At 34.9% G+C, this 24746-nt stretch overlaps 1 protein-coding gene across 1 annotated transcript in view; it reads left to right on the forward strand.

Annotated features, from left to right (window-relative positions):
- ASCC3 (activating signal cointegrator 1 complex subunit 3) overlaps positions 1-24746 on the forward strand; it is a 256973-nt gene that overhangs the window by 106947 nt on the left and 125280 nt on the right. Inside the window, exons 12-14 of the mRNA XM_069011075.1 lie at positions 1027-1203; positions 4358-4429; positions 20405-20539. Of these exons, the coding sequence (XP_068867176.1) occupies positions 1027-1203; positions 4358-4429; positions 20405-20539 (384 nt within the window). The remainder of the gene's footprint in view (positions 1-1026; positions 1204-4357; positions 4430-20404; positions 20540-24746) is intronic.

The raw sequence follows: 24746 nt of genomic DNA on the forward strand, positions 1-24746 counted from the left end.
TCACTTTTTAATCATCTATTTTGAAAACTTTTAATTTAACTGTTTTAATTGCATTCCTTTCACTTGAATTCAGAACACCTGAGTAAATCAAAATCTGTATTCGAAGTAAAACCTCGTATTTTTTGAATAGGATTTAGCCAGGTAGAATTTACCAGCCTTACTCATCTTGAGACACTGACCCATTTGAGACTAGTTGAGAACCTCATATATGGCTTCAGTTACAGTGTCTAAAAAGCCTTTGTAATAAAATTACTGTGAACTCCGGTTTTAAATAGTTGTGCTAGTTGTGAGCCAGCCTACGCAACTCCTAATGTTCCAGAATGAAATGGGAAAATTCTTGTGTACTTTGTTCATTCAGGTCTTCTGTGTGCTTTCATTCTTTTTGAAAATTACCTGAAAATACATATATTATGCAGGCTTTTGTGTGGAACAGAACATTTAGTTGTAAATCACCATTTCTGTCCCTTATTCAGAGAGAAGGCATGTAAACCAAACATTTGAGGAATTAAAGATTTAGAAAAAAGAAGAAGAAATAAGAAGGAAATGCCACTTACAGAGAACTAGAATATGTTGTCTAAGAGTGCAGTGGAAGCAAAAACCCAGGATGGAGGAGTGACACAAATTAGATTCTTTTTTCTTTCCAGAATAGTGGTCTGATTTTGACTGAGGAAGAAAAGACACCAAATCATGTGTCACAGTTTTGCCTATAAATTGGGCTATCCCTTCTTAACAAAGCCAGTTTTCTGCTATTGTTCCTCCATGTCAGTTAATGACTAGCTAACCTTTTGGAGGGCAAAAGTACAATAAAATAGAAAGATGAATAAGCAAGATTTGATGGAATTGCAGAATGCACTGGTTTCTTCAATACAGGATAATCACTAACTCACATCTATTGTTCACCTTTTATGGAAAGTACTAACTGTTTCTTTGACATTAATGTTTTACAAGGGATGTTTTAAAACTCTGTGCTGGATTCCTTGGCTTACAACACTTGGAAAATTTACAGTTTTTCTGCTTTTTTAATAGGTTGAATCTACACAAAGCATGATTAGGATTTTGGGCCTTTCAGCTACATTACCCAATTACCTTGATGTTGCTACATTTCTGCACGTCAATCCCTACATTGGATTATTCTATTTTGATGGCCGTTTCCGACCTGTACCTCTGGGACAAACCTTTATAGGAATCAAGACAACCAATAAGGTGAAGAGTCATGAATGCCAAAGAAAGGGTTGCTGTTTGTGGTTGCTGTTTGTTTTCATCGTGCTTCATATCTGTATGTGTATGGGGTAGCAGTTTATTATGCTGCAGGTGTTTTTTGCAGCATGTTTTCTTTTCTATAAAGATATACATAATTGAAAGGTGCTTTAAGAATCTTCTTTCCTCAGTTTACCAAACCTGTAAGTAGGCCTTGTTGGAGTTGGATGCAATCATATTTAGCTCTGCATTGCCTCTGCTTCACTACTAAAATTTGCTTGGTGAAGAAGAAATCATCACCCTCAACTGTAGAATCACTTTAGCAGCTGAGTATTCTGCCTCTCTCATTTCAGGTTTCCATGTGGTGCATCTTGTTTGGTTCTAAGGATGCCTGAGGAATGTTATAAGAAAAATACTAATTTTTTTAATCTGGAGAAATATATATATATATATGTATATATATATATGTATATATAAAATATAAACATGACGCACATTAATATTAAAGTTACTGATGAAAACCTTAGCATGCTAAGCCATTAATAATCATATGTACATATTGGATAGAAACTGTATTTAAAGTATCCCTAAATAAGCTTCTTTACTCATTGTGCTATTGGTCGTTTTGGGAAGCATGAAGACAATGGTCATGTATAATATTCTAATAAAAAATCTCTAGTGCAGTGACACTTGACATGTAAATTATAGTTCTTTAAATACAGGACTTTATACAAACACTTCCCATAGATTTCTCATGCATCTCGTTAACTTATAATTAAAATTTATGCAGTTTAACTTTTGGAAAAATATTGTTCACCTGTGGTGTAAATTAATAGAAATCAAGACATTTTCAATCAAAAGTCAATTTTGTAGTTTTTTCAATCATAGCATATATTTTAGTTTTTGTAAAAATGGACATTGCCTTTCTTACTAGGTTATTTAAGTAGTCATTTCATCTGCAGTGCAGGAGAAGAACTTATTTTACAACTGTAGGGAGATGTTTCAAATCTGTACGGACAAGAATAGTTTACCATATGGTGCTTACCATGATTTGCATATTTTAACCTTCATTAATTGCTTTTAATACCTTTACTCTTACTTGCTGTTACTTTTAATTAATCTTTCACTGCTACTTGATTTTAATATTTAGTTTATTTCCACTATATAGTAAGAAAAGAGAAAATACTCCCTTTATTCATAGTCACTTTAGAATGCATTTGGGATTTAAAAAACAAAGATATATATAAATCTTGTAAAATATGAAATTATTAAAAAAACAGTAATTTTTTAAAGAAGCATAAGGAGATGAGAAAATATGAGGAAGTAATTGTTATTCTGAAATTCTGAAATACCTGGCCAGGTAATACCACAGCCAGGAGTTCTTTTGTTTTTCAGAAGATTGTCATTACAATTTCACACAGCAGAATATATTTTACAATCAAGATAACATACTTTACAGCAAGCAAAAAATAGAAGTATTAAGCCTCTTTGAAAAAGGATTCTGTTCAGGATAATACTAATACTAAAGCTGCCTAATTATTGCCATTATCAACATCCTTGTGGTCTTTATGAGAGGAGGAAGGCAATGTAAGAAGGCACAGGATAAAAAATCAGTTATTGCAGACCATCAGCAAGTGCAGTCAGTGCTATGTCTATATACACACTAATTAGTTGCAAGGAGATAGAAGGTTGTTAGTTACTTTAGGTAGATGCTTTGCCACAGTTTTCTGAAATCATGCATCCAAAAAAAAAAACTTGCCGAAAATTTGGAGCTGATTAGCAATTTACAGAGTCACGTGCAAACTGTAGGGAAGCTTTCAAAGGCAGGGACAGCATGATGTATTTATTATGCATAGAAGTTATCCAGGAAAGCTCTCAAAACTCTGTATATTGAAATTCTTGGAGCATATGGCACCAAGACTAAGGTTTGGCTTCTTCAGTCAAGGTCTCTTAATGTCAGGTATTTTTCTTTAATATCCGTCTTTTTTCTGTATGCGTGTTTGTTTTTCTCTTTAGGTATAAATGCAAACAATATGTAAAATTAAGTTTGTAGTACGTATATATATATATATATATATATGTATGTATGTCCATGTGTCTTTATGCACTGCTCTTGTATGCTTCTCCTTAATGATTTTCACTTGCTATTATTTGAAAAAACATATTTGGTAAAATGCTAACTTCTCATTTTAATAATGATTAGACTGGGTGCTTGTCTCTAGCACAAATGCCCATATTTTCTCATCTTTTTATTACTATACTTGTACAGTTTCAAATACAAATGTTCTCTTTTTTCTCTAACGCTGTTTTAAAGCTGTGTTTTTCGACTTTCATCTATTCTAGGTAAATCCAAGTATTAAACTTCCATTTTGAAAGTTGTACATGCTTTGCTTTTGTAGAATGTCTCTTTGTGCCAAAACAATTTGGTTGTAAGACATGAATGCACAAATGAAGAATGGAATGATTGCTATGATTTTGGACTTTATTTATTTCAATTTGTCACAACCTTAATACTGAGGTGCATTCAAGTAGATACATGCTATTTATATTGGAATGCATTAAAGACACAGAAAAAATAAGAGTAGGTTAAAGAATACTCTATATTTTGACTGGAATCTTTCTTAAACATTTTATTTATCTATAATTGGAAACTCTCTACATGCTACTCGCAATGTTCTCTGTGCATAACCCAACTATGAAGAAATATCTGTTCTCTATGGCAAAAAAACTATCAGTAATTTCCTGGAGATAAAAAAATATATATTTATGCCATGTAAAAACTATTTTTATGTACCAAATAGAAGGCCTTAATTCTAGATAAGATATATTAAATGTTTTTTTCCTCAATATCTTGTAGAAGTAAGGTTCCTTAATATGAAACAGATAAAGAACCGGGTTACTTCTCTTTGGTCATTAAAAAACACCAGCAAAGTCACATAACAAATTTTCTATTAACTGCCCTTACTCACATTTTATCTATGTATTTTCATGTTTTATTTCTGACTTTAATAGCAAAATGCTGTTGTTAGGAATGGGAATTGATATATCATAAATTTAATTGCATAATCAAATTTGTCTTTCATGGATCACTCTAAATTGCTTGATACGTAGTAGATAATCCATAAAGACAGAGATTATTTTCATATGGACTATTTTTCAGGTGCAGCAGCTGAATCATATGGATGAAGTATGTTATGAAAGTGTGCTGAAGCAAATAATGGCTGGACACCAGGTATTTATTTTTTAGTTTAGTTTCCATTCAGAACATATATAAAGAATTTCATTTTGATCATCATAGTAATATATTAAGATTTTTTTTTTATGATATGTCACTTCAGAGGTAGCCTCTAACCCTACAAACACTTCATAGAAATAACATGCAAGAAAATCTAAACTGACTAAATAGTGTTACCTTCTAACAGAGGCCAAAAGTCCTGGTACTTTATATATCCATAAAGTTATTAATGTGTATTTATGTCACTTTTTTAAAAATTGCAAAGCAAAGTAGGTCAGTACTTTAGAGACCTTACAACAGGTACACTTAAAGATTAAAAAAATCAAAAATCAAGCACCTAATTATTATTCTTAGCCTTTCCTATGTCTTTCAAATTCTAGTCTTTTGTGTTGGAAATGAAGGATGACAATTATGAGTGTTCAAGACATGGTGCATAAGGAACTTGGCATAAGTCATTTGAAATATCCTGGAGTTTGTGTTTTGTTTTCTTTTAAAGGAAGTAATTCTTCATTTTCCTTTACAATAGAGGTTTCTGCAGTGAATTTTCAAGTCTGACATTCCCCTCCTCTAAGAATATGGGCCTAACTCCTTTGCCTGAATAGTTTCTCATTCTGTTATGATTGTGGTCCTGAATCACTCCCATACAATGTCTCATTTTTGTTAGAGCTTTGCACATAAAAGCAGGTGTGGCACCTCTTCAGAGCAGGAACAAATGCTAGTGCTCTATGATGCTTGAAGAGGCTTTTCGGTAAATAACCTCTATATAAATGAGGTAAACTGTCCCATACAGTCACATTAAGAATTGCACATTTTTCCCTTTCCACAAAAAAATTCATTGTCATTTTTGAAAAATGAACAGTTGGTTTATGACTTGGAAAAGAAAAAAATACTTTAGCAACAGCCTCTTAGTTCTCCTGCCCCCACCACCTTGCTTTAGCTCCATTCTTCCACTTCTCTTGTTGATATCAGTTACTGTTGTTACATTCAGAAAACTTTCATGAAGATTACTTATGGAAATACTGTTATTTTCCTGAGTGAAGACTGTTAATGAAATTTTTTTTAGCAGTACCAAGGGAACTTTAGTTTGTTTTCTCTTCATTGTCAATTATGCACATACATTACCAAATTCCTAACACTGAAGTATGTTTAGTTTCTTATCTTTAGTGTCTTGTTTTGATTTTGTGTATTTTCACTTGCTGAAGTGGAAGTGGCAGAGTCTTTAAATCAGTAGTGTCTAAGTAATGTATCTTGGATTCTCAGCAGGGAGTCTGTATGCTGTTGTGGCATATTTACTGCACCTTTCTTCCCCTCTCTTTTCATCCCACTGAGGGAAAAACTGACTGCACACATATATGATATTATTTGAAAAATTCAAGTACAGTAAGTTGTTCAGTTCTAGGAGATGTTTTTGTAACTTTTCTTGAGGATAGTTTTAGTTCTTGTGCTAGCAGCTGAATACATGAGTATTTTGTTTTAAGGCATGAGCTACAGTTGTAAGGTCAAGAGAAGAACCGTAGTCTACTTGATGTTACAGTTTCAGCAGAGAGCACTTGCTGATCTCAGTTTCTGAAAATTGTATTTCAAACCAACAGCCATATAAGTGTAATTTTGAACAAAGCAGAAGTATGGTTTCCCTTGCTATATAAATGTTGATTTGATTTCAGAATACTTTTGGTTAATTTGATTCAAATGATTGTAAATTTTCTTTGTTTGAAAATGTTCATTCTGCTATGTTGCTGAACTCTTGTTTAGAACATCTAATTAGCAACCAATTACACTGGACTTTTCTTCAGAGTATTTAATTTATATTGTCTTGATATTTATTAAACAAAATATCATAACCTGAAATGAATGATATACAGGTAGCATTATACAGGCTTTGACAATGCAGAACCAAGGACATCAGCTCATTGTCTAATTATAGTATGTAGTACTGTACCACATGAAAAGTTAGAGTTTTCCTTTTAATGAGTGTGCTATGACAAATGATCTGTCTAATCCTTAGAGTAACTGCAGATGTTTAAAAAGTGAAAAAAAAAAACCTCATGTAGATATATCTAGATTGAGGTGCCTGCTCCATAGTGGAAGATGAATATTATAAGCTAATACGATGAATGTTACACTAGAAAGGTTTTCTTCAGTGTCTTTGCACAATTTTGAGAATGCCCTTTGATTTTCTTAGTTTCCAAAAAACCCATTACTTCATGTCCATGTTCGCCATAGGCTGTTATCATCATGCTCTGTTACCTTTCTTAGCTTGTGTTATCCATAAAACTTGTATTTATTAACATTATGTATGTGCAAATTTCATAAGCTTTTTTTACAAAGCTGTGGTTGCTTCTAAAAATATTTCTTAAAAAGATGTACTCATCTCTTGCCCCCAAATACTTAAGAAAAAATTTCCATAGCTGTTGTGTATCTGTGTGACTTCCGGGACATGGTTGAGATTTTATGTCTATTCAGGCAGTGATGTGTGACAGACACAGATTTCATTAGCAGTGCTCCAGAGAGCCAAAAACCTCTCTGTTCTGTTTTACATGAAGTGCAAGAAAGAAATACCAGAACCAGAGAAAAACACTTTCCCTCTTCTAAACTTGCTTGAGTTAATGTAGATCTTCCTGTGGCCATCAAGCTTTCACAATGTTGTCTCTTTTAAGATTCTTGACCAGTGTCTTTGGAATGTCTTAATGAATTAAATTCAGCATTGTTTGTCTACTGTTCTGTTAACTCATTCTCAAAGAATTCTGCCGTACCAGAACTAAATAGTTTACTCTTGTGGAATTCATGCTGATGTGTCACTGTTGTATTGTGGGTTGCAGTGTGAGGTTTGACTACTGTTATACATCCATGTGTTTTTATTAGATGTATGTATGTTTTCATTTTTTTAAGGCTAAGGCTGGTAGGAGTAGTTGCATTCTATAGGCATGTGTTTTGACAGATGGAGAGAAGCTTTTTATGTTGATTTTTCAACATTCATCCTCTGCAAGACTTCAAGCTCTTCCTGGCTGCTGGGAAATTATGAGTTGGTGATTCAGTCTTTAGTTTTGATCCATCTGCTCAGACTAATGAGATATCTCATTTGTAGGCTTCACTTTGAATTACCAAATGCAACTGAAACAATAACATTTGTCTTATAGCACAATTCTCCTTTTGTTTAACTTGAGGAAGTTTGATAGATGGCTTGCCCTACTGAGTTTTCTGGGGTTTTTGTTATAGAAACTTCCTGATGTGACTAAAGAAGTAAGATCAAAAAATATCCCAAAGGTCTTCAAGTACTTTTAAAATCAGTGTGCTCATTTGGTAGGATTGCTAAAAATGTAGAAATCTGTTAGAAGTTTTCTCTGGCAGATCCTATCTCCTAAGATGGCTTTAAGTGAGAACCTCTAGTGCTGTTAAGTCTGCTTTTCTGGGACTGTCCTTCCATGCTTGATATTGGTGAATATTTGTTTTTGTGTCATACTTTGATTTTGCTATGTTCTGATATAATCTAAAAAGATCTTCCTGGACTAATTTTCACTTTCTGAATTTTATTTCTACCTCTTAATAAACCAAAGATTCTTTAAATACAGAAAGAAAAAACTGTCAGAAAATATGATTCTATGCTCAGTTGCAGGTGGAGTATTTTTCCGGCATTTCTCTTCCAGGATACTCTTCACTTGAAGACTAGGTGAAGGCTAAGTGACTGAAAATTATCATTCCTTCAGTGTTATTACAGCTGTCTTTTTTCAGACAATCACCACTAGTGGGCCACATCAATCAAAAGCATTATTTCAGCTACAGAGCTGAAAAAAAATTCACATTTTCCAGCGCTTTGAGAAGGGCATCTAATGGCAACAAGTTCTGGGGTTCAGGCAGCACCTTTCTGAGGCAGCCAGTGGAGAGCCTTGGGAGATCAGCAAAGACAGTGACTGAAGACTGCATGTGTTGGCATCATTTTTATAATAAATCGAAACATTACACTGCTGGCCAGCTGTGTGAGTCGACACAGGCACGTGGCCAGAACGACCCCAAACCCAGGCTGAAATGCAAAGAGTTCATTTTTCCATTACCTCACTCACTGGAGGATCCTGAAGCAGTGTCTTGGCAGCAGAGACACACGAGGGGCAGCACAGGCACTGCCAGGCTCAGTCCATCCTGATGGGCAGTGGGGCTGCTGTTTGCACCCATCTACCAGGGGCCCACATATTGTACCACTGTGCTGGGATCTCCCTGGGCTTTTTATGATCTCTGAGCTTTGATCTCTCGCAGGACAGGGATCTCAGGCTTGTCCATGAGAGTGCCTCCAAGTCTATGTGAACACCTACGTTAGCTCAGCACACGAGATTCTATTTCTCAAAACAGACAAAGGATAAACAGCAATGGGCATAGTATATGGGTTTTCCCATACTGTAATCTTCAGGCCTAGGCAATCCCAGCTGCAAGATCACTTGAGTAAATCTACCATCCTCCTCACCATTCTTCTGCTTTTACCCTTTTCCTCCCACCACCAGTTTAGGACAATTCATATCATACTGTATTTATCTTAAAAATTTATGACAACAACATGACACTCTTGTCATGTTATGGTTTGAGAAATAACAGTATTTTTAGGGGTTTTGAGAAATAACACAGTATTTTGAAGGTTTTGGTTATTCCTCTGAAACATATCATGTGTAAATTTTGATTTCATGTTAAATTCCTTTATCTAATGTATTGAACTGCTGCTCTCTTTGTCAAGGTTCAGTTGTTTTAAGTTAGTATCCTAGGGAGTTAACTGGTTTTAACTCTGACATAAATTCACGTGCATTTTGTCTCCTGCTGTTACTGACCTTTTGCTGGTTTATCTCATTAGCTTGGTTATCAGGAGATGACCTCATGTTTCTTCCATTGTCCCCATCACCTCTTAAATATTTTTACTGTTATGAGTTTGTCAGAACCTTAGCCTTTGCTATCTTTGCTTTTTTTCTTTCTTGTTTTTTTGGTCTGAAATTCACTTGAGAAAAAAATCCCATAAATTTCTTGTATTATCAATTAGAAGAGTTGTTGCTGAAGTTCTTGAAAGCTTTTGAAGGAGATTCTTCCTCAAACTGCAGCCATAAAACTCTTCTTTTGCCACATTCCCCAGACTATTCACCTCTTTTATTTCTCCAACATTTTCTTGTTATCCTTTTCTTATAGGTGATTCTCTTTGATACTACTTAAACCTTCAAAAGAAGTCCTGTGTTTTCTTTGCCCTTAGTGTTGTTTCAGCAGGACTCTTGTATTTTCTCTCTTCACCTTACTTTCCTGCATGGCTTTTCTTCCTGATCTTCAGGACTCTGTTACTCTACTTGTCTTCAGTCACAGGTATCTAAGTTTCAGTCCTGGTTCCATTCAGTGCACTTTGGTCCTTTGCCGTTTTGTCTATTTATGACAGTTTTAACTTGGAGTGCCTTTGGCAATCTCTTATCTTCTGCAACCTCTCTTCCTTTTTAAGACAATAATTCCTGTTTTCCCACTGTTTTCGAGAGTTTTCTGTGTAAGTCTGACATGACTATCTGTTTTAACTTTTCTTTCACTAGCTCTGGTACTCAGGGAAACTCTAGGAGTTGGACTTGACGATCCACGGGTTTGCCTTCCAGCTCAGCTTATTCTGTGATTCCTTGAAAGTTCATTTTCTCACTGAGCTTGGTGTTTTCAGTTCACAGCAAAAACTGGCTGTTCCATGGAAGTTCTGACACCTTTCTGTGCTTCTCATTGCCTGCTGTTTGTGCAGGCATTGAGGTTCAAGGTGTCAGTCCATAAATACTGAGGAGACATCATGGCTTTGCAAGAAGTGGTTTCACTATGCAAGGAACAGCTTTTCTAGTGACCAAAGATGCCAAGTCTGTTGCAAAGAACTTGGATTTTTGAAGTGCTATATGGCATTGAAAGCCTCACCACAACATCACAAAGTGAATGCAGTAGTAGTAATTGTACAAAATTAACAACAACTTAAGCTAATAACTGCAAACCAGTAGAGATACAATAAGCCTCTTCTGAATTAACATACTAGAAATCTCACTACTGGGATGAAAAACGTGGATGAAAAATAACAATGAACATCTTTATACAAACCATCTATTCTTGTTGATGCACTGAGTGGTGATTTTGAACTGCCCATTTTGTGCTTGTTTCACCTTTTGAAGAAAGTGCTTTTTCAAGTACACTGTTAGTTTCTGAGCTTTTACTCTTCTCATTTTCAGCTAGTTTTTTAGGTTTGGCTGGATTGTGTTCTCTTCTGCTTTTGCAGTATTGTCTCAACTGCATCTGATATACCTGTCACAAGCTTTTACCTTTTATCTTTTAAAATTAAATGAATGTGCAGAATACAGCCATTTATAGTTGTAACATTTTTAATTAGTCTACGCGTTGGGTGGTTACTATGCAGTTTTCTGGAGATCAAGATTGCTTTATTAATTAGAATTTATGTTCTTAATTAAAATGTTGTCTTACACCACTGGTTTGCATTTAGTTCATTAGAAATAATTTTGAGGTGTTTTTAAAAATTTTGGAATAATTTCTAAGTATCACCTTGCACAGATTTTTAATACTTTACTCTTTTACATCAATATTTTTGTTGTCTCAGATCAGAAACAAATTATATTTGAACTTATATAGTCCAGGCTGGTTCTGTGATGTATGTTGCACATAAGGCATTCACTTTGTCTGTAATTGTTCTCTATGAACAATAATTGACTTGAACTTTGCAGTACTAAGTGTCATCTTGTTTTTCTGAGCTATCTTAAACTAAAAAAGAAATAGAGTAGTTAATTTAAATCTATTATATTAAATTGTCAGCAGTGAATTTGACAGGTATTAATTTCATCTGTAAAAATGATGGATTAAATTTCTTTATTATCAGTTTTCCAGCTGTTATTTGTCTGCAGAAGCCGTGTGAAGATAAAAGTTTAATAAGCTTAGTTACTGGAGCTGTTGACAGTGCTTTTATAGCCATGTCTTGAGATAAGATTTAATAAAACAGTATTTTCTTCAGAGATCTCTCTGGAACTTAGTACCTTGAAAATTAAGCTTATCCTAATATTTTTTCCTGGGTGAAACAGTGTTTATAGCATGCTTTGGACAAATAACTCTGAGAAGTTACAGGATTTGTTAAAATGTATTCTTCATCTAGATTGGGTATTTTTTTCTAGGTTTTCATTTTAGAGCTTGAAGAGTTTATTTCAGCATGAGTTTTTGTGCTTCTATAGCTGTACAGGTTGTTTCTCTTCCATCACCTGGTGTAGCTTATTTGCATATATGTATGTGCATATGTTGCTTCTATATTTATATGTGCGCACATGTATGAACAAAAATACACAAATATAGAAGGTAAAGTGGAATGGCAGGATAGCTGAATTATGACTGATTATTTTAAATGTTATTTCCCTGACAGCTGATTAAGTGAAGAATTTAGGTTTTGGATAGTTTGCTTTTGCAGTTTTTGCACAATTAGGGCCCATTTGTATGTGTGGTTTCTTTAACAAAATCACAAACTAATTCAGTGATGGTGCACTATTTTTATGTTCTGCCTCTTCATCATTTATTTATACTCTTCCTTTACATAATAACTGCTTTTTCAACTTTAAGGATATAATAGTTAATATAATGTTATGCCTTGAGAAATGAAATTTTGTATCTTACTGTAATTGAAAATACTGTATTGATGTGCTGTGTAAAAGATAAGCTTCAAGAAGTGTTTTATACCAGATGTTTCATGTTATTGTCAAATGATATGTATGTACTATTTTCCTCTGTATTTTCTCGTCAAATTTGTTTGACTTTCAACATTTACCTTGTCAGCTGCCTTTATGAACAGCTGAGGAAATTGCTGGAAATTGATGCTATAACAAGTCATGTATATAAAACCCCATAATTCTACAATTAGGGAGCTTTCTAAATGTTTGTGTGCAATGTTTCTATGCAGTATTCTAATTTTTGCATGTATGCTTGTATTTATATAGTAGTTTGTCTGTATATGTATACTCAGGTGTTCACAATGAATTTATGTAAACTGGAAACACCAATTTAATATCTTCTCATTAATTATGAGTACATGAGGTGTTCAGTTTATGTCTGCAGTCTTGCACAGCTACACAGCTGTTGTAGGTATTGGTAATTACAGCTGTTTAAGCTAGCAAGTAGTACTATTTAGAACTATTCTTCTTCCAATATTATGAATTTTCATTGAATCATTAAATCAAAAATCAAATTTAATTCCAGACGAGCAACTTCTCATAGCATAAAATTTTATTTAAATGAAGAAATAGATGGTTACAACCTGAGCCAGTTGGCCTTTTGTGGATGACCTAAGCGTTAAGTTGCAGATTTACTGCTTGCAAATGTGGCAAAGGCCGACTTGACCAGTCTTGCAGCCATATGTGATGAGTTTTAGTAGCTCTATGTTAAAAGCTGATTTTCAGATGTGACACTGCAAACCATTAGCAGTCTAGAAGATTGTGGAAAGTTAAGGCTGTGGATTTCTGTCAGCTCCACATTATTTTTGAAGAATTCAACGACAAAGTTAAATGATACTCCGAAAGACATGTTAAGCATTGTCAGTGGTTCAAAGCTTTTGAAAATTCTTGCCCTGTAGCTCTGAAAGAAGTGGATCTGTGTGTTAATTTATCATGATAGTATCAACTATATAAACAAACTACCTGATTTTTGTCAAACATCTGCAAATTATTCAAAATGTAACAAGGCAGCTATTGTCCATCAAGACCTTATGCCTGTCACAGACTTATAACAGGTGTCACCTGAGAATCCAATGGTAATGTCATTGGTGGATTCCAATTACAAATACACAGAAACATACGTTGCTGTATAAAATAAGGTATTTTGAGAAATCCATGAGGATAGAAAATAAATTTTCACTAAGATGCATAAGGAAATTCCTTTTGATTTTATGCTTCTAATCACTTTCCAGAGTATGAAGTTTCTCAATTATGTAATGCTGTGGTGTTGAGAGTTCTCCTTGTGGCTACTGAAAAGATGAATCCAGAATGTATTACATTTGGAAAATTGCATGCCTTTTATTCATGAGGTATTTATGATACTCGTATTTAGGCCAGGATATTTTGAGAAGGGCTAGGTATATAACATGTGGGCTTAGAAGGGAGATTCTCTTTGTTCTAGCACAATTTACTGCTGTTAACAATAAATGCATCATTTAAGTTCTTCATAACTTTATTACATTTCATATTAAAAACACTTCTTGTGCTTGAAAGCAGTTCTTTATTTTTCCGATGTTACAGAAAGCCTGTTGATTAGGACCAAAAATCTGGATAAAGGTCTGTCTTTAAATCAGTACTGATAAAAATTAGAAAACATGACTGTTCTTTTAACTGTTTAGTAGGTTTATGTTACTGAAACCAGAAGATAGATTGACATGGCAACTTTCTTAATTTTTTTTGCTTAAGTAAAAGTAACAGGAATAGATATAAAGATTTCTCCAGTATCTTTTATGTTCCTTTCCTTTTTTAAAGCCAAATAGATCTGTTTATCACTACTGACTCCTGGGTCATTTTTGTGTATTATGAACGTTATACATGTGAGTATAAATGATTTGAAAATATAAGAAGAGACACGGTGAACATGACAACTCTTAATCTAGAGTGATATTTGTTGAAAATATAATTTATTATACCATAGAAACATATTTTATTATGCAAAATCAAAATAGTTAGTGTCAAAACAGGACAAAGGGAAATGCTTGAAACAAATTATTATATGATCTTGTTTTTCTAAAAAAAGATACAGTGAAAAGCTGCTTATAATTTTGAATAATAATTGTCATTCAAGTCCATTGGCATCTGCAAAAATGCAATTGTTAACTACCTAATGACATATATTTGCATTGTAATGGACTAGCTATTCTTGTTTAATTTTATATATAAGAATAGTTATTGCTATTTCTATTTCTATTTCTAGCCTGTCAATTAAAATTCAGAATAATTTCTACTACCTGTAGAAGTCAGTAAAGTATTGTTTGTTTGTCTTATTTTTAATTCACCCTCTGCTTTAATTTTCACTCTATTCATTTTTCCTCTGCAATTTGTAATATATTTGGCTAATGCTACAAATGGAAGATAGCACAGATCCTATTATACTGTTCTGAAACAGGTTTTCTTTAGTGGAAATTGTATATAACTGTTGTATAAAGGCAGAGTCATGAAGTTTCATGTGGCAAGTACTTTTTTCTCAAAGCATCCTCCCAAAACTGCTGCTGCATAAATGCTGGCTGTTCTTCAATGTAAAGGTTTGATGTCATGAGAGTCTCTTATTTTAATGCTAGAGGCTCAGTGTCACTTAAGGTCCATAACTGTTTTATCCATAGCCTCGAATGGAAATGACACCAAACCCCTGTATCTTTCAGTTTTACATAGTGGCAGAGGACACAATGTCATGTTTTAGAGGAGCATAGCTCAGTGCCTCTCTGAAATGCCTGTGCACTGCTACATGCAGCATATGGAACAGAAGGGAGAAATTAGGGATCTGCATCCCTAATTGATGAGCTAAGATGGTATTGAGATCAGAGATGTGATGTGATGCCTCACATGACTGAGTGCTGCAAGGGGTGGAAACAGAATCTTGAGCAAGGCTGAGATTAGGGTAGCAAGAAATTTTCTTGTGAGCAGGGATACCCACAGCTCTGCCTAGGCATGGATGATGTGCCAGCTGAGAATTTAGGAGGAGGATTAGCCAGTAAATAGACATAAGCAATGTCATTGTGGGATTTTGCTATAGACACTGATCAGGAATAAAGTAAATGAGGCCTTCTTCAGACAGCTAGAAGCAGCTTAATGTTTGTAGTCTCTGGTCTACCAGGGAGACTTTACCACCCCAATATCTGCTGGAGAGACAACACAACAGAGCAAAACCAATCCAGTAAGTTTCTGGAGTGCATTGGTGACAATTTCCCAGCACAGATGATTGACAAGCTGATGAAGGCTGATGTTGTGCTGGACCTTGTACTTACAAAAAGCAAAGAACAGGTTGGGGATCTGCCTGCTGGGAGATATTTTGGCTGCAGTGACCATGAGATGGTGGAGTTCCAGATTCTGATGGAGGGAACAAGGTGGAAAGCGGCACTATCCTGGGCTATAGGAGAACACTTTGGCCTTTTCAGAAATCTTGAAAGATCCTATGACAGGTGGGCTGGGAGAGCTAGGGGGTTTCAGGGTTCAGATCTTCCAAGCTCAAGAACAGTCTATTTTGATGTGCAGGAAATCAAACAAAATGGCCCAAGGCAAGTGTAGATGAGAAAGAAACTCCTGACGAACATGATAAGGAAGCAGACAGGAGGGTAAAGCAGGGACTGGAAACCCAGGAGTAATATAAAGCCACTGTCCAAGCATGCAGAAATAGATTTAGGAAAGCCAAACTCTCTCTGAAGGTGCATCTGGCAAGGTGTGTAAAGGGCAGTGAGAAGGGCTTCCACAAGTACAGCAGCAGCAGGAAGACAGCTAAGGAAAATGATGGCTCTTTGCTGAATGGAGCAGGAAACCTTGTGGCATAGAGCATGCATAACATTGAGCTATTCTATGTCCTCTTTACCTTTGTCTTGCTGGTAAGATTTGCCTGCAGGAATCCCAGAGTCCCTGAGACGAATGGGAAAGATCAGAGCAAAGACTTATCCTTAGTCCTACTCTTACTGTAAGACAAATGAAAATTAAGAATAAAAAAGATGATAGTATTTCAAAATGTGTGTGAGAGAGCAATTTTTATGGATAGATATAGAGCATATGAGGCAAAATGAAGGAAGAGCCAATAGGAAAAAAATTAACAATTTCTGATATAATGTCCTCACCATAACTCTACATAGTTTCATGAATGGCATAAAGCTCAGTTGGGGAAGGTTTAGGTTAAATGTTAGAAAAAGTTTATTCACCCAAAGGGTGGTTGGGCACTGGAACAGGCTCCCCGGGGAAGTGGTCACAGCACCAGCCTGACAGAGTTCAAGAAGAATTTGGACAATGCTCATGATGTGATTCTTGGGGGTGTCCTGTGCAGGGCCAGGAGTAGGATTTTGATGATCCTTGCAGTTCTCTTCCAACTCAAAAGAGTCTGTGATTTATAAGAAATAAAAAAATTAGATGGGACTGTGCAATAAAACATTCGCTAGGATAGTCACATTTTAAGTAAATATACATTTCCACGTTAAAAAAAAATACAGAAATTAAAATTATAGGGCACGTCTTTAAAAAGTAGTATTATTGCAGATAAATAAATGAGCAAGTGCACATTACAATAGTAAAAATATCTGCACAATGGAGTTGTTACCCCTTAAAACCCAGTATGTCTAAATAGAAATGTAGTTAGATAAATAGTGATGTTAAGTAGATATTTTAATGAGATTATTAAGACTTTTAAAAAAAAATCCTAGGTTTTGTTTAAACAGGGATGAACAGAAGTAATTTATTTGAGTGAATAAATCAAAATTTAGAGAGCAATTAATGGTAATCTATCAAGAGTTCAAAATATATCACCTTACTGTTTTAATTAGCTTATGAAACATTATATTTTTCTTTGTTATTATTTAATATTTTCTGTTAAAATATTGTATGGTATTTTGTAGCTTTGTTTTCAGCACAGTTTCCTAAATATTTCTCTTGAGTGTACAGATGTTTTAATTGTGAGTTGCTGAAAAATTTTTTTGGCATTTTTGACTTCTCAACCTGAATGAAAATTCCTATATTCCAATCCACATTATTTAATGTTATGTGGTGAGTAAATGCAGTCTGCTTTAAATTGTGAAGAATTTTTTTAGAAAAGGAATAATATAAAAATGTCTCTTTAGCACTAGGCAGCTTAATAATCCTCCAGTTTTCTGTAGTGTAAAAGAAGATCTTAGTACACATGCAAATTATTTCAATATTTCTTTTAAATACAAGATGTACTAACATTAATTAAAATAATTAGAAAGTAAATTCAAATTCTCTTGTTGCCTTGGTAAGTGACAGCCTGTTCAGCTTTTTCCATTCCCATGGTGTTGTTTAATATGCAGAAAGAATTTAATATGCAAAATACAAAAATCTGCTAAAGTAAAAGTAAGATTTCTGTATTAACCTTTTTAAGCTTTAGTATAGGTCAACTTATGAAATTTCTTATTTCATTGCTGTTCTTTTAGTTTCTAGTTCTGGGTAGTTCTTCATGAGTTACTGGATTTGGTGAGAGGAAGGGGAGATCACATTTATACACTGCTATGCTATCAGTTAGATCTGGTAATCAAGATATCCTGATTTATCACCATTTTTGATCGAGCCATTCGTGAACTGTGTTTGTTGTTTTCATGTATTTTTTGTATGTAATATACTTTTCATTCTGTAAATGTTGGGCACTGCAATTTTGAACTGTATCTTGGCAGTTAAGGAGAAATCACAACGCAAGACAAAAACAGTTTTATTACTCTTTGGAATAAGGCTGCATGGTAGTGAGTTTTATTTGGTCTGTAAGATGGTTCCATTTAATGATGTGGAGGGAGATGTTTTTAACATAGATAGGTGTATTTAGCAGTCCTTGGGGAAAAGTGTTGAAACCTTATTAGGAATTGAGTTTTGTAAAACACTTGGAGGAGTTTTCGTGCTGACCTGAAGGGAGAAAATGTTTGGACAGATTAATCTGTTGATCAATATCCCTAACTGTTCATTTGCAGCAGAAGTAATACCCAGATCAAGCACCACATAAAAGAACATGTTGTAAGGATTTAGCTCTGTGAATCCAGTGTCTTGAGGCTAAAATACAGATACTTGTTTCTTTACTACATAATTAATATCAATATTGAATTAAATAAATTCATTCTTTCATCTTAGTTTCTTTGAAAGGTATGATGCAAAGTGGATGGCAAAACCTAGGCCTTCTCTCTTCGAGGAGAGGTATTCAGTAAAAGAGAATTGCTGAACTCAAGCAGTCAAGTCACCAGCACTTTTAATAACAAGATGGAAAGATAAACAGCGTGTTTCCCCAGAAAAATGATGAACCTTTTTAAGGCTATCATAGAGAATATCAGTTTGAAATATGTATTTTCCTGTGGCAAAAGTTAATCCAAGCATTTTTGCTGTCCAAGGCAGAAGAAATGTATTTCAAGATTATAAATTTTTAGTAATAATAGCACACTTGTCTGTGCTTTGGTGATGCACTAACATATTTCATAAAGATTGAAACCTGAATATGCAACTCTTTGGGGAATACAAGCAGTTCCTGCTGTGAAATTTTAAACAAAGTTTTTGGTGAAAAGGTTTGATTTGTTTTGTGCATTGAGAAAATTCTGAGGAGGTAACCTAGCTAGAGACATTTGCCTTCTCTTTTCTTGTATATTTTTTATTATTTAAAAGCTTTGGTTTTAGGAGAGCAGCAGCAGACGCTTTCAGCACTAGGGCTATATACACCAGAGCTAGCTTTGAACTGCATAGTACAGATCTAATTACACAGCTTGTAACTGTGGAACCGTTTCTCTTCTTCTAAATTACTTTTCCTAACTTATTTGCATAATGTAATGCACAGAGATTTTGCCACTGAAATATAATATTCTCTGACACAGTTAGGACAGGATAAATTAACCCTCCTAAGACTAAATTGCTGTCTTACAGTATATTTGATAAATGTTTACTGACTTCATTGGGGAAAAAACAGTCAACAAAGTGTTATATGTCAATTAAAATAGGGATGGTTCTTTAAAAACATGTGGTGATGTACAGAGATTACAAGATGTAACAAGATGCACAGAGATTGTTGTCTGTCTGAGAAGTTCTTTTTTTCGGTCAACAATTTTGCAATCACTTTAAATTTTTTCAGGTGTTGGTTTGTGATCACTTAATACAAAAAAGTCAATGAATTCAGATGTGCATTATTATTTTAAAAACAGTGGGAAAAAAATACTGAAGAAACATGCTGCACATCCAAAAATTAGGTGTCTATGAGAACTCTAGAAAGGCTTCTGGGTAGAGGACAGTTTCACAATGCTCGTTTCTTAGTTATTGTGTGCATACTAAGGTCTTAGGTCTTTCTGAATGAATGACTGCTATGGTGTCAGATATTGTCATACATGTAGGCAGAAGCTTTAGAAATCATAACAGAAGTTGTATCAAGTCTGTACCAAGCCTCTGCTAACTAAAAGCAGAAACATATGTTTTTTTATTGTTTATACTTGCTGAATTTATTGAAATTTATTGAGTATAAGAGACAGAAGAGAAAGGGAACTCAGAGCAATGCGATGTGGTCCTAACCCATCTGTCCCACTCCAGTTCTTGAAGCATGTATACTGAGTCCCTCTGACTACCAGAGTTTCTAAAGCTCACAGGATTGTTTCTAGATATATATTATGATAGGCAGTAATCAGAAAGGAATAATTTAGTTGTTTTTAGGTACAAGACTCCAACTCTGTTTTGAGGACTCTTGACAGTCTCACCAGCATGAAAAAAAAAGTAAAACAATTCTCTCAAACATTTTGATTAGTGTTTTCATGGCTTTTGAATATTGTATTAGTGGTCCTGCTGTTAACAGTGGTGATATGCTTGTGGGCTTTCAGCTGTGAGCATTGCACAGTAGTTCTCTTTTGTTTGATTGGTTGTTCCTCTCTCACATAGCCAAGTTGTAGCATTAGAATGTTCATCACCCCACTATTTGCTTTCCAGATTATTTAGGATGTGTCAAATAACACAGCTCTCTACATCAGTGTTAATTTCACTACTTTTTGAAGATGAACTATCTATGGCCAACAATTGTTCCCTATTTTTAAGGATTTAAGAATTTTTTAAAAATACAACCATCTCAAAAACTCTTTGAAAATATTAAATAGAATGTAGGCAGCATCATCCTTTAATTGCCCTTAAGTGGCATTAGTTTTCATCAGTATGTCATGTATTAACTAGTTTTTGTCATTCCCATAGGGAATATTTTGTAATTGAAGTGTTTTCATTATTTGATTAAACCTTTTTTTTATTTCTCATTGGCCCTGTTTCTTTCTGTCTAAAGGTGATGGTGTTTGTTCATGCTAGAAATGCTACAGTACGAACTGCTATGGCTCTTCGAGAAAAAGCCAAAAATAATGGTCATATTTGTCACTTCTTGTCACCCCAAGGATCAGAATATGGACAAGCTGAAAAACAGGTAAGTGAATACTTTGCACTGATAGTCTTCTCAGTGTTGGAATTTTTTTACAAGACAGTCCAGCATGGGAATAGATGCAGCGTTTTTGAGCTTCTGGGAAGGTTTTGCTTTGAAACATCATGTGAAGTTGCTGATTTGAATGGGGGAACAGAAGGAGTAATGGTAAAGGAAGATCAAAGTCCTGTTACTTTCAGTTTGTTAAGATAAAGCTGATAATTGTTTTGTTTCATGCAACTTGTACTACTTGACAGTAACCTTCATGTTTGCAGCTCGGGAAGTCCCTAAACCACTAGTTTCAAGGAATATGCCAGTATATCTGCTGAAAGAATATTTCCATAACAATTCTTAATTCTGTGCTGTGTGTGGCATTTGTATTTGGTGATATCAACTGAGGTCTAAAGATTAAGTTAGCAGTGTCTTTCTAACATCCCTTGAAAAATAATGTTCTTTCTCTTTCCACAAGTGATTTCTCCCCAAGAACATAGGGGAGATACTAATTCACTGTAAAAATGTTAATGCATATATGAGATTCCTTCTTACACTGGCAAATGTATCGATAAACTCTTCAGTATTTTGGACCTGTGAATTGAATTTTCTGAGGGTTTTAGGTTCTTGTGTCTGTCGTTAGATGTAATAAATATGTTACCTTATAACATGCCTCTGAAGAGAATGTGAAAAGATTCATTCAGTCTTAGTAATTATGAATGGAGCACAGATGTTGCAGCTGGTAGAATCAGATTTCTCAAACACAGAGAAATGTAAAATCAGGATCAAATATGTTCTTTTTTGTCAAGATGCTTCTGAGAGCTATAACAAATATTTTAAAACTATGCTCTTTTAAGCTGATGTCCTTATATTTCATAAAATAGCATATTAAAAAGCCCCTCTTTTTCTAGTAGATGCTAGTATCTGCTGCATTCTAAAAATAACAACAAACCTGAACTTGGAGACCCCATGTTTCTACTATAATACTAATTAATGCTGAACATTTTTTTCATTAGATTTCTTAGAAAAAAATCTCAAACTCTTCATTTATTACAAATAATGTTAGTTTTTTTATGCTAATACAAGAAAAAATTAAGTATTGAAAATACTAGTGCTTATTTAGGCAGTCAAAGTTATTACTAAAGAAATGAAGAAAAATGTTATGCTTATTTTGGCAGTGCATATTTTGTGAGGTATCTGTCAAAGAATATTCATCCAACTCACTGTGTATGTCAGTCAAAACGGTTCCCATATCTTTAGTTTTACTTTTCATTAATTAATTAGATGAATTAGAAAACATATTCCTGTATCGACGGAAGCCACAAAACTGCCACAGAGAAAAGTTCTAAATCCATTTGGAATATGTGTAATATGAATGTGTTTTGATGTGCTATAATACTTATTACTTGTGGATATAGCAGTAGATTTCATCTCTGAGGCAATGCACCATATGCACCATGCTGGAAGGGACAGACAGGGAAGTGGAGGAGAGGGTGTGTGTTCTCTGTTAGGCTGATCTTTGTGCAGAGCCCCACAGTGAAACTGGACATGTGCAGCTCCTGTCTGGTTCAAGGCTGGAGCAGGAAGGAAGGGACAGGGAGGTTCTGTTTGAGATCTGTTGTGGACTATCTGTCCAGGCAGACGTAGTGGTTGTGACTTACTAGCAGATACTGGCAGAAGTCTCCCCACTTCATTTGTGACCATTATCTGGGATGGTAGCATTATTCAGGCAACCCATGAGGTTCTTGGCTACACTGAGACCACTTTTGAGTCCAACCAGGTCCCTGTTTTCCTTCTCAAGAATTGGTGACAACCATTTCCCTGAAAGGCAAATTTTGTTGTAGTGATTGAGCTCAGTATTCAGAGGAAGGTTGTGATGATAAACAGTGAGACTTAGGGCTGTGGTCTTTGGGAGAGCAGTCTTTGGCTTATTTAGAGAATTACACAGTAGAATCTGCTGGGAAGCTTCCATGGAGGAGACAAATCTCTCTGCTTTTGCACTGAAGAAATGGCTTGAATAGGGGGGCGTTCACCTTCACTGAAAGCAGTGATGACTTGGCATCATGATTCAGGAAGTGCGGAAGAAACTGGGAAAGAGAGAGGTAAATGAAAATGAATACTTAAGTTGTAAGCTTTATGTGCTATTCATAAAAAATGCGAGTAAAATATTGTCACTACATAGGTTTATGTGAAATGAGCTTATTATTCTAAGCAAACTCCCAAGGGAATTTGAATTCTTATGTGGGAATACTACTCTTTTAATATGAAAATGTAAGCATCGTCCTTTTTCAGGAAAAGCTGTAGACAAGATCAGTACTAATGATACACACTTCCAAGTGTTCTTACAGAGAAACTTGAAGCATGAACATATAATGTGAGAAATTATGGAATCTTTCTCAATAGAATTTTTAAAATTCTTAAGAATTAGTTTCCAGAGAGAACGTGGAAGATGAGGGAAAATGCACTTACAAACCAAGCTTGTGATGATTGTCTGGGAAAGGAAGACCAAGAAGTGTGACTCTCAATAACAGAACAAATTTATAAGCAAATAAGAAGGAAGAGGTATGAAGACCAGAGTGTCCTGGTTTCAGCTGGGACAGGGTTAATTTTTTCAGTAGCCAAGAGGGGACCTGGAGGTTATTCTATACCAACTCACATCATTGCTGGGTGCAGGGGGAAGCGAGTGTCTTCTGGGAGAAGGACTTCCTTCTGGTCATGTAGGTGCATTGGAGAGAGCAGTCAGGTAATACCCCATTCCAGCAATCACACGTGGATTGTTCCCCTCTTTCTTGTACCCTCCCTCATTCATATTGTTGCTGTTACTGTTTGTTTTCTTCTCTCATTGCTGTTTGCAGTACATTGTTTTTATCTCAGTCTGTGATCTTCACCTTTTGTGCCTTCAGTTCTCTCCAGCCCAGGGGGAGGCTGTGGGAGGAGGAGAAGCAAGCAAGAGGTACATGGTTTGCAGACTCTCAGTGGGAGCAGTAAACTGGGAGTACCATTCCTAAACCATATAGCAATGAATGAGAGGGAATTGTGCTCCCAAGCAGAGATCACATAACGTTCTTGTGTCTATCTTGAGTCTTGCAATGGCTACAAAGAGACAAAAGAACTCATTAAATTCCTCCAGTGATCAGTATATATCATATGCACATATTACATGAGTGTAAATTCAGATTATTTTATTTCTTGTGCGTGTAAATATGATCTAGATATTGGGGGAAAATATTATTGTTATTACTATTGTTGTTATTTTATAGAAATTAGATACTGCAGTATACTTAAGGGCTCCTTCACTGACACACATAAATAAATCAGTAATGGGAATCCTAGAAACAGAGTTAAAGCCTAGTCATACTGAAATCTGTAGCAAAACACCCCCAGTAACTTTACCCAACATACTTCCATTTGTCCTCTTTCAGGATCCATTCAACAAACAGAGCTAAATTATATTATTTACACTAAAAATAAAGTATTTTGTTGATTCTGGCTCTGTTATCTAATACCTATTGTCTACAAAAGGAGTTTTCAAGATATTGAGGGAATATGTGTTCTCTGTTCAGCAGAAACTTGCTGTTTAAACTAATGTGAATATAATGTATTGAAATAATTATGTCACAGCATGTATTTTTGAGGCATATTTTTATTTATATACAGTTAGCACAATAAAGATACTAATCAAATAAGATGCATACATTGCCAGGGCAGCAACTGTGCATAAACAGCCATCAATAATCATAAAATGAGTAATATGCTAGCAACATTTCACTGAGCAATTAAGGCTCTTGCATATGAAGACTTATGAGTACACCAAAGATTTACGTGATTAGAGCACGTGGTGGGTTGTTATTAAAACTATTACTGTTCAGTCTAAATTTTCTTTTTCTTACTTAGCAGTAAATATTTCTAACAGAAGTAGCCATAAGAAGAGCAGTAATGTATGTAATAAAAGCCCTTACCAAAGGGCTTTACAGTCATGCATTTTGTCATAGGAACTTTCAGCACTAATATTTCTAAAGATTTCAAAGTGTAACAGATGAAGACACAAGGCACAGTGAAGTCTAACTGGCCATAAAGAAGTTGGCTATTTTCCTTAACTTTCTGCTTTCTTTCCAATAATCCATCCTGGAATTAAATGCCAGAGGCTGGAATAGCACTGTCTGAAGCAAGTACAACGCACACCTACATTCAAGTAGCCTGAAAGTTTAGAAGTTTTCTCCTT

This window comes from Aphelocoma coerulescens, chromosome 3 (genome assembly GCF_041296385.1).
Source record: "Aphelocoma coerulescens isolate FSJ_1873_10779 chromosome 3, UR_Acoe_1.0, whole genome shotgun sequence".
Classification (NCBI taxonomy): Eukaryota; Metazoa; Chordata; class Aves; order Passeriformes; family Corvidae; genus Aphelocoma; species Aphelocoma coerulescens.